Raw genomic sequence first — 10,000 nt, 5'->3', positions numbered from 1 at the left:
CATACACACCTGGACAAGCAGACGTTAGACTCCGCCCCCTCACCTGAGCTACTTCCTGCTCCAGTTCTACCAGCAAAGAAGAGACAACAGGTGACCGCTGCTCCTCAGCCTGTTCGTTGGGTCTTTAAGACTTCCTCTGGTCTCATGGTGTTTCTGTCGTCTTCAGGATCCAGTTGGACCGGATGAGGAGGACCAGACCAGAGACAGGTGAGACCAACACAAAGACAGATGTGTCCACCTTCACCTGGACAGACAGAGTCAGTGACGCCGTCTCTTCTGCAGTTGTCACGGTCTCCAGCAGGAGGCGGAGCCTAAGAGGAGGAGCGGGGAGCAGCAGCAGGAGGAGGAGGAGGAGGTGCTACTGACGGACCGGCAGGAGATCCTCCACAGAATCACAATGAAGCCTCAGGTACGGTCCTGACCTCTGACCTCTGACCTCTGCTTCTCTCAGTCTGACCGTCCTCTGTCTGTCTCAGGACGAGGACGGCCCGGACGTCAAAGCAGCTTCTCCTGACATCCTATTGGTCCACGCCACCCAGGCCCCCAGCGGAGCAGGTGAGTCCTGGTCCCAGTCCAGACCGGAGGACTCAATGTGTGTGTAGAACGGGCTGTGTATCGTGATGGTTGTGTGTGTGTGTGTGTGTGTGTGTGTGTGTGTGTGTGTGTAGAACAGGTTGTGTATCACGATGGTTGTGTGTGTGTGTGTGTGTGTGTGTGTAGAACAGGTTGTGTATCACGATGGTTGTGTGTGTGTGTGTGTGTGTGTGTAGAACAGGTTGTGTATCACGATGGTTGTGTGTGTGTGTGTGTGTGTAGAACAGGTTGTGTATCACGATGGTTGTGTGTGTGTGTGTGTGTGTAGAACAGGTTGTGTATCACGATGGTTGTGTGTGTGTGTGTGTGTGTGTGTGTGTAGAACAGGTTGTGTATCGTGAAGCCTTCCTCTCCACCTACAGAAGCTTCATCAGCCCCGATGACGTCATCACCAAACTCCAGCACAGATATCCTCTCAGTGTGTGTGTGTGTGTGTGCAGGAAGGAGGCGGAGCCTGAAGTGTGTTTATATGCAGACGATCTGATTCTTTGTTTTATTGTTGTGAAGATGAAAACATCAGAATCATTTGAGTTGTGTGTCTTTAAGCAGGTCAACACAGTAACATGTGTGTGTGTGTGTGTTCAGTGATTAACTGTGTCAGAGATTCTTTAACCTTCAAAACATACAAACACTTGTGTGAACGACGGGACCCTGAACGCATCACTGCTGCTAACAGCAGCTTCAGACTGCTGGTTAGAGTGGTGGAGGAGCTGTGGTGAGACACACACACACACAACCATCACCACACACACACACACACAACCATCACCACGCACACACACACACACACACGCACACACGCACACAACCATCACCACACACACACACACACACACACGCACACAACCATCACCACACACACACACACACAACCATCACCACACACACACACACACACACAACCATCACCACACACACACACAACCATCACCACACACACACACACACAACCATCACCACACACACACACACACAACCATCACCACACACACACACACACACACACACACACACACACACACACACGCACACAACCATCACCATACACACACACACACACACACACAACCATCACCACACACAACCTGTTCTACACACACACACACACACAACCAATCAGAGGCTTTGTTTTTGAAGCCCATTCCCTATAATAATAATAATAATAATAATAATAATAATAATAATTAATAATAATTAATAATAATAATAATTACATGACATGTTGACAGTGTGGCTGCTACTGCCCAAAGACGTTGCAATATATATGTATGTATATATATATATATATATATACATATATATATATATATATACAGTATATATATGTATATATATACTGTATATATATATATATGTATATATATATATATATATATACATATATATATATATACAGTATATATATGTATATATATACTGTATATACACAGAGGTTAAACATGTGAGCTCCAGAGCAATAACAGAGCTGGTGGCGTCTGCGTTCTCTGAGAGCTGGTGGGTTGGTGGAGTGTGATGGAGCAGCTGGTGGGTTGGTGGAGTGTGATGGAGCAGCTGGTGGGTTGGTGGAGTCTGATGGAGCAGCTGGTGGGTTGGTGGAGTGTGATGGAGCAGCTGGTGGGGTTGGTGGAGTCTGATGGAGCAGCTGGTGGGTTGGTGGAGTGTGATGGAGCAGCTGGTGGGTTGGTGGAGTCTGATGGAGCAGCTGGTGGGTTGGTGGAGTCTGATGGAGCAGCTGGTGGGTTGGTGGAGTGTGATGGAGCAGCTGGTGGGTTGGTGGAGTCTGATGGAGCAGCTGGTGGGTTGGTGGAGTCTGATGGAGCAGCTGGTGGGTTGGTGGAGTCTGATGGAGCAGCTGGTGGGTTGGTGGAGTCTGATGGAGCAGCTGGTGGGGTTCATGTCGCTCTGCGGCTCTTTGAGCCTCATGTGAGTCTGTTGATTCACAGCACGTTCTCTACTCTGCTCCGCTCCACTCTGACCGTGATGTCATCACTCACCCATCATAACATCTAACAGCATGATGTCACAACCACGTCCAGGTGTGAATGATCCTTTCATTGTGTGTGTGTGTGTGTGTGTGTGTGTGTGTGTGTGTGTGTGTGTGTGTGTGTGTGTGTGTGTGTGTGTGTGTGTGTGTGTGTGTGTGTGTGTGTGTGTGTGTGTGTGTGTGTGTGTGTGTGTGTGTGCAGTATCATAGAGCTGGACTCTGATTTGCTGCTGCTGCTGATGGACCTGGTGTTCAGCCTCCTGATTGGTGGAGAGCTGGGTCTGGCCCGCCTGCTGCGCTCCAACATCCTGTCCAAGATGGAGCAGAAGTGGCAGCTGATTGGCTCTCCTCAGTCCCTCCGCCCCCTCGCGGCCAGGGGCGTGGCTGCCAGGTAACCCGTGACCTCCGGGATGATTGACAGGTCCTCCACTCAGACACCAACGTGTCCTCTTCTGTTCTCAGACCAGGAACCCTTCTGGACTTCAGGAGCCAGGATCTAGCTGAACAGCTGACTCTGCTGGACTCTGAGCTCTTCTGCAAGATTGAGGTACACCTCACCTGTCTGTCTGTCTGTCTGTCTGACCTGTCTGTCTGTCTGTCTCACCTGTCTGTCTGTCTCACCTGTCTGTCTGTCTGTCTCACCTGTCTAGCTTCCAGAGGTGTTGCTGTGGTCTAAAGAGCAGAATGAAGAGAAAAGTCCAAACCTGACAGAGTTCACCCAACACTTCAACAACGTCTCCTTCTGGTACACAATACACAACCTAGTACACAACCTAGTACACAACCTAGTACACAACCTAGGACACAACCTAGGACACAACCTAGTACACAACCTAGTACACAACCTAGGACACAACCTAGTACACAACCTAGTACACAACCTAGGACACAACCTAGTAGACAACCTAGTAGACAACCTAGTACACAACCTAGTAGACAACCTAGTAGACAACCTAGTAGACAACCTAGGACACAACCTAGTACACATCCTACTACACAACCTAGTACACAACCTAGTACACAGCCTAGTAGACAACCTAGTAGACAACCTAGGACACAACCTAGTACACAACCTAGTACACAACCTAGTACACAACCTAGTACACAACCTAGTACACAACCTAGTACACAACGTATGTATTTGTGTGTGTAATTGAGGACTAACGTGTGTGTGTCTCTGGTTTCAGGGTTCGTTCTGTCATCATTCTTCAGGATAAATCTCAGGACAGAGAGAAACTGCTGCTGAAGTTCCTGAAGACCATGAAGGTAACACACACACACACACACACACATCAGGGTTTACACTGCTACAGGTAGACAGCTTTCTCTGTTTATTCGTAAATATGTCTCCAGCTGTGCTGCTGCTTTGTGTTGACAATAAGGATGAAGATCATCTGACTCCAGCTACCGACTGTAAACCCGGTGACAATCTCTTTGTGTGTGTGTGTGTGTGTGTGTGTGTGTTCCTGAAGCACCTGCGGAGGCTTAACAACTTTAACTCGTACCTGTCCATCCTGTCTGCGCTGGACTCCGCCCCCCTGCGACGCCTGGACTGGCAGAGGAACACAGCAGAGGTCTGCGTGTTCTCATGGTCAGATAATAACAATAATTAGTCTGAAAGAAGAACGTGATCACGAGTCGTGTGTTTGTGTTTCAGACTCTGGAGGAGTACAGCGCTCTGATCGACAGCTCGTCCTCCTTCAGAGCCTACAGAGCAGCTCTGGCTGAGGGGGAACCTCCCTGTATACCCTACCTGTACGTTAATACCCTCTATACCCACATGTATACCCTACCTGTACGTTAATACCCTCTATACCCACATATATACCCTACCTGTACGTTAATACCCTCTATACCCACATATATACCCTACCTGTATGTTAATACCCTCTATACCCACATGTATACCCTACCTGTACGTTAATACCCTCTATACCCACATATATACCCTACCTGTATGTTAATACCCTCTATACCCACATATATACCCTACCTGTACGTTAATACCCTCTATACCCACATATATACCCTACCTGTATGTTAATACCCTCTATACCCACATGTATACCCTACCTGTACGTTAATACCCTCTATACCCACATATATACCCTACCTGTACGTTAATACCCTCTATACCCACATGTATACCCTACCTGTATGTTAATACCCTCTATACCCACATGTATACCCTACCTGTATGTTAATACCCTCTATACCCACATGTATACCCTACCTGTACGTTAATACCCTCTATACCCACATATATACCCTACCTGTATGTTAATACCCTCTATACCCACATGTATACCCTACCTGTATGTTAATACCCTCTATACCCACATGTATACCCTACCTGTATGTTAATACCCTCTATACCCACATGTATACCCTACCTGTACGTTAATACCCTCTATACCCACATATATACCCTACCTGTATGTTAATACCCTCTATACCCACATGTATACCCTACCTGTATGTTAATACCCTCTATACCCCACATGTATACCCTACCTGTATGTTAATACCCTCTATACCCACATGTATACCCTACCTGTACGTTAATACCCTCTATACCCACATATATACCCTACCTGTATGTTAATACCCTCTATACCCACATGTATACCCTACCTGTATGTTAATACCCTCTATACCCACATGTATACCCTACCTGTATGTTAATACCCTCTATACCCACATGTATACCCTACCTGTACGTTAATACCCTCTATACCCACATGTATACCCTACCTGTATGTTAATACCCTCTATACCCACATGTATACCCTACCTGTATGTTAATACCCTCTATACCCACATATATACCCTACCTGTATGTTAATACCCTCTATACCCACATGTATACCCTACCTGTATGTTAATACCCTCTATACCCACATGTATACAGAAACACTGCATTATTATGTCTCTCTCTCTCTAACCTGTCTGTCTGATCAGGGGGTTGATCCTTCAGGACTTGACCTTCGTCCACCTGGGGAACCCTGACACGTTGATGACATCACAGGGTTCAAAGGTCAACTTCTCTAAACGCTGGCAGCAGTTCAACATCCTGGACACTCTGAGGAGCTACCAGCAAGTGTCAGTCACCTGTAGTACTATTACTACCTCTATAATTAGTAGTATTACAGTATGTCACCTGTAGTACTATTACTACCTCTATAATTAGTAGTATTACAGTATGTCACCTGTAGTACTATTACTACCTCTATAATTAGTAGTATTGCAGTATGTCACCTGTAGTATTACTACCTACATAATAAGTAGTATTACAGTACTAATACCTGTTTCTCTCTCTGGCTGCAGTCGCTACACTCTGGAGCCTAATGATGACATCATATCGTTCTTTAATGACTTCAGCGATCACCTGGCAGAAGAGGCATTGTGGGAACTCTCACTCAGGCTCCGCCCACGGAATGCCCCACGAGCCAATCAGAGATGACCGACTGAAAGAGACTCAGCCTGTGCTAACCTGCATAGCAACAAGGCTAACCTGTGCTAGTTCAATGCTAACATGTGGATATTGAGAATTGAGGGGCTAAACATGATGCTAACCTGAATTAAACTGGTACTTAACTGGATTAGACTGATGCCAATGTGTCACATGCTGGGCTAATCATGGCTAACAGTTTGCTAACATGTGCTCATCTGGTCTATTCCTGCAATAACTGGCCACAACCTGAACTTAGCTTAGGTTAGCCAGGTGTTAGCTGAGGTTAACCTGGAGCTAACTGGAGTTAGCCAGGTGTTAGCTGAGATTAGCCTGAAGCTAACTGGAGTTAGCCAGGTGTTAGCTGAGATTAGCCTGGAGCTAACTGGAGTTAGCCAGGTGTTAGCTGAGGTTAGCCTGAAGCTAACTGGAGTTAGCCAGGTGTTAGCTGAGATTAGCCTGGAGCTAACTGGAGTTAGCCAGGTGTTAGCGTGGGGCCTCTTCCTGTGTACAATTATTCACATTCATATTTCAATAAACGTGCTCACCTGTTGATGAATAGTCTGACTCTATACAGTAACTCAAGTTATTAAATTAATGTAGTGCAGTAGAAGTATAAAGTAGCAGAAAACTGAACTACACAAGTAAAGTACAAGTACATCATTACTGTACTTAAGTGTGGTATTTGAGTACATGTACTTTGTGACATTAGTGTTTATATCATCAATATTTCAATATAATCTGATATTTATAAAACAGGTGAAGCAGGTGAACTGTTCATGTCTCTGACCCAGTGCATGCTGGGAAAGAATCCAGCAGATGAATGGATGAAAGTTGTTTTAATCTTCTTGTACTCTTCTTCATCCGCCGCTATGTACCGGCGCAATATTATAAATAATAATAATAATAAACTTTATTTGTTTTAATAGTGTTACAAAGGACTTTATAAAGAAAATAAAAATATAAAATACAACTACAAATAAACGTGATCATAAAATACAAGAATTCAATATGTTAATAATAATGTTAAAGTAGATTTAAACATTAAATCTAAGAAACAATAAATAAACACTATGAGACTATGAGTGAGCAGACAGCACCAATCAAACACCGGACACACCGAGCGGCTCAGAGAGCAGACAGCACCAATCAAACACCGGACACACCGAGCGGCTCAGAGAGCAGACAGCACCAATCAAACACCGGACACATCGAGCGGCTCAGAGAGCAGACAGCACCAATCAAACACCGGACACATCGAGCGGCTCAGAGAGCAGACAGCACCAATCAAACACCGGACACACCGAGCGGCTCAGAGAGCAGACAGAACCAATCAAACACCGGACACACCGAGCGGCTCAGAGAGCAGACAGCACCAATCAAACACCGGACACACCGAGCGGCTCAGAGAGCAGACAGCACCAATCAAACACCGGACACATCGAGCGGCTCAGAGAACAGACAGCACCAATCAAACACATCGAGCGGCTCGGTGCTCCAAACGAACCGGGAGAAACGTTGAGAGCCACCGGGCACCGGCTCTGTACTGGTGGGATGGTCTGTTTGAAGTTAATGGAGTGACGTCACCAGGTGAATTTACGGTAACGGGACTCTGATGGCTAACGGCTGACGGTGAGGTTAATGCTAACGGTGAGGCGAGTGCTAACAATGCTAACAGCTGTTAGCTCCACTCTCACACTGAGATCTGATCGATATCGCAGATTATTTTTCTTAAATATTGTTTTGTATTAAATGATAAAATAAGTATGTGTTATTAGATGATGACGTCACATAAAGCAACTGATAGAAAACTAAGTAAATAAATAAATCCAGTAAAGATGAGATGAAGTTTTTAATAATCTTTATTTATAAATAAATAAGTAAATGAAGACGAAACAAACACGGAAATAAGTTCATAAAATGTAAAGTTTCTATATTTTATCATTGACACAATGTTCAATTCAGATATTGTTTTGGTCAATTTAAACTAGAATTACAACAAAGAAAGTCGTTATAACAGAACATTCATATTTAATATGTATTACATTTAATAAATGTATAATATTTATAATATTTAAAATATTTATAGCATTTATAACCTGTCTGTGTCTCACCTGTCTGTGTCTCACCTGTCTGTGTCTCAGGTGTCTGTGTCTCGCCTGTCTGTGTCTCACCTGTCTGTGTCTCGCCTGTCTGTGTCTCACCTGTCTGTGTCTCAGGTGTCAGTGATGCTGCAGCTCCCCCTGGTGGTGACGGCTCAGGTGGACCTGGTCCTGCTGCTGGTCTCCCTGCTGGCCTTGTGGACCAGACTGAGCCACCTCAGCTACCCCAACGCTGTGGTGTGAGTGTGTTTGTTTCACACACCTGGTCTCCTGGACTCACACAGCAGACTCACCTGTCTCCACGATGTTTGTGTGTTCCAGGTTCGATGAGGTGTACTACGGTCAGTTCGTGTCTCTCTACATGAAGAGAGTCTTCTTCATCGATGACAGCGGGCCGCCGCTCGGTCACATGATCCTGGCCCTCGGAGGTCAGTTACCGCGACAACCGCTCCATGATGTTACCTGTGTGTCAGACACCTGTGTGATGATGTCATCAATGTGTTTGTTGCAGCGTACCTGGGAGGATTTGATGGGAACTTTGTGTGGAACAGAATTGGAGCAGGTAGGAACACCAGTTACTGTACCACAACCGGTTTGAACCACTTTGAACCAGTTTGACCCACTTTGAACCAGTTTGAACCACTTTGAACCAGTTTGACCCACTTTGAACCACTTTGAACCACTTTGAACCACTTTGAACCAGTTTGACCCACTTTGAACCACTTTGAACCACTTTGAACCACTTTGAACCAGTTTGACCCACTTTGAACCCGTTTGAACCACTTTGAACCACTTTGAACCAGTTTGACCCACTTTGAACCACTTTGAACCAGTTTGAACCAGTTTGAACCACTTTGACCCACTTTGAACCAGTTTGAACCATTTTGAACCAGTTTGAACCACTTTGACCCACTTTGAACCAGTTTGACCCACTTTGAACCCGTTTGAACCACTTTGAACCACTTTGAACCAGTTTGACCCACTTTGAACCCGTTTGAACCACTTTGAACCACTTTGAACCAGTTTGACCCACTTTGAACCACTTTGAACCAGTTTGAACCACTTTGACCCACTTTGAACCCGTTTGAACCACTTTGAACCACTGTGAACCAGTTTGACCCACTTTGAACCACTTTGAACCAGTTTGAACCACTTTGAACCACTTTGAACCAGTTTGACCCACTTTGAACCACTTTGACCCACTTTGAACCAGTTTGAACCACTTTGAACCAGTTTGAACCAGCTTGACCCACTTTGAACCAGTTTGAACCAGTTTGAACCAGTTTGAACCACTTTGAACCACTTTGAACCAGTTTGACCCACTTTGAACCACTTTGAACCAGTTTGAACCACTTTGACCCACTTTGAACCAGTTTGAACCACTTTGAACCAGTTTGAACCAGCTTGACCCACTTTGAACCAGTTTGAACCACTTTGAACCAGTTTGAACCACTTTGAACCACTTTGAACCGGTGTGTTTGTCCTGCAGAGTACCCCAGCAGTGTGAGTGTGTGGACTCTGCGTCTGCTGCCGGCTCTGTGTGGAGCTCTCTGTGTTCCTCTGGTTTACCTGCTGACTCTGGAGCTCAAGTTCTGTCACCTGTCGGCTCTGGGAGCTTCAGCTCTGCTGCTGCTGGGTGAGTCAATAAACAACACAATAAACAACACAATAAACAACACAATAAACAACACAAACAACACAATAAACAACACAAACAACACAATAAACATCACAAACAACACAATAAACAACACAATAAACAACACAAACAACACAATAAACAACACAAACAACACAATAAACAACACAAACAACACAATAAACAACACAAACAACACAATAAACAACACAAACAACACAATAAACATC

The 10,000-nt window shown here is 45.1% G+C and overlaps 2 protein-coding genes across 6 annotated transcripts in view; both read left to right on the top strand.

Annotated features, from left to right (window-relative positions):
• rapgef1a (Rap guanine nucleotide exchange factor (GEF) 1a) overlaps window positions 1–6,622 on the top strand; it is a 12,584-nt gene extending 5,962 nt beyond the window's left edge. The window contains 14 exon segments of the mRNA XM_079162042.1: window positions 1–90; window positions 167–207; window positions 283–409; window positions 477–555; window positions 917–1,004; window positions 1,220–1,309; window positions 2,781–2,969; window positions 3,041–3,125; window positions 3,229–3,323; window positions 3,766–3,844; window positions 4,051–4,152; window positions 4,236–4,333; window positions 5,540–5,680; window positions 5,906–6,622. The exon segment at window positions 1–90 is cut by the window's left edge and continues 119 nt beyond it. Of these exon segments, the coding sequence (XP_079018168.1) occupies window positions 1–90; window positions 167–207; window positions 283–409; window positions 477–555; window positions 917–1,004; window positions 1,220–1,309; window positions 2,781–2,969; window positions 3,041–3,125; window positions 3,229–3,323; window positions 3,766–3,844; window positions 4,051–4,152; window positions 4,236–4,333; window positions 5,540–5,680; window positions 5,906–6,041 (1,440 nt within the window). The 3' untranslated portion in view covers window positions 6,042–6,622.
• An 882-nt stretch (window positions 6,623–7,504) lies between these two features.
• The window catches only part of pomt1 (protein-O-mannosyltransferase 1), a 12,144-nt gene continuing 9,648 nt past the window's right edge, over window positions 7,505–10,000 (top strand). For 2 of the 5 annotated variants that reach the window (XM_079160703.1, XM_079160699.1), the window contains exons 1-5: window positions 7,505–7,661; window positions 8,174–8,370; window positions 8,453–8,559; window positions 8,643–8,693; window positions 9,621–9,767. In XM_079160703.1, the coding sequence (XP_079016829.1) occupies window positions 8,258–8,370; window positions 8,453–8,559; window positions 8,643–8,693; window positions 9,621–9,767 (418 nt within the window). In that variant the 5' untranslated portion in view covers window positions 7,505–7,661; window positions 8,174–8,257. The remainder of the gene's footprint in view (window positions 7,662–8,173; window positions 8,371–8,452; window positions 8,560–8,642; window positions 8,694–9,620; window positions 9,768–10,000) is intronic. The other 3 variants (XM_079160702.1, XM_079160701.1, XM_079160700.1) reach the window with 3 other exon arrangements.

This window comes from Pholis gunnellus (genome assembly GCF_910591455.1).
Source record: "Pholis gunnellus genome assembly, chromosome: 6".
NCBI lineage: Eukaryota > Metazoa > Chordata > Actinopteri > Perciformes > Pholidae > Pholis > Pholis gunnellus.
This window is presented reverse-complemented; position numbering and strand designations above follow the sequence as displayed.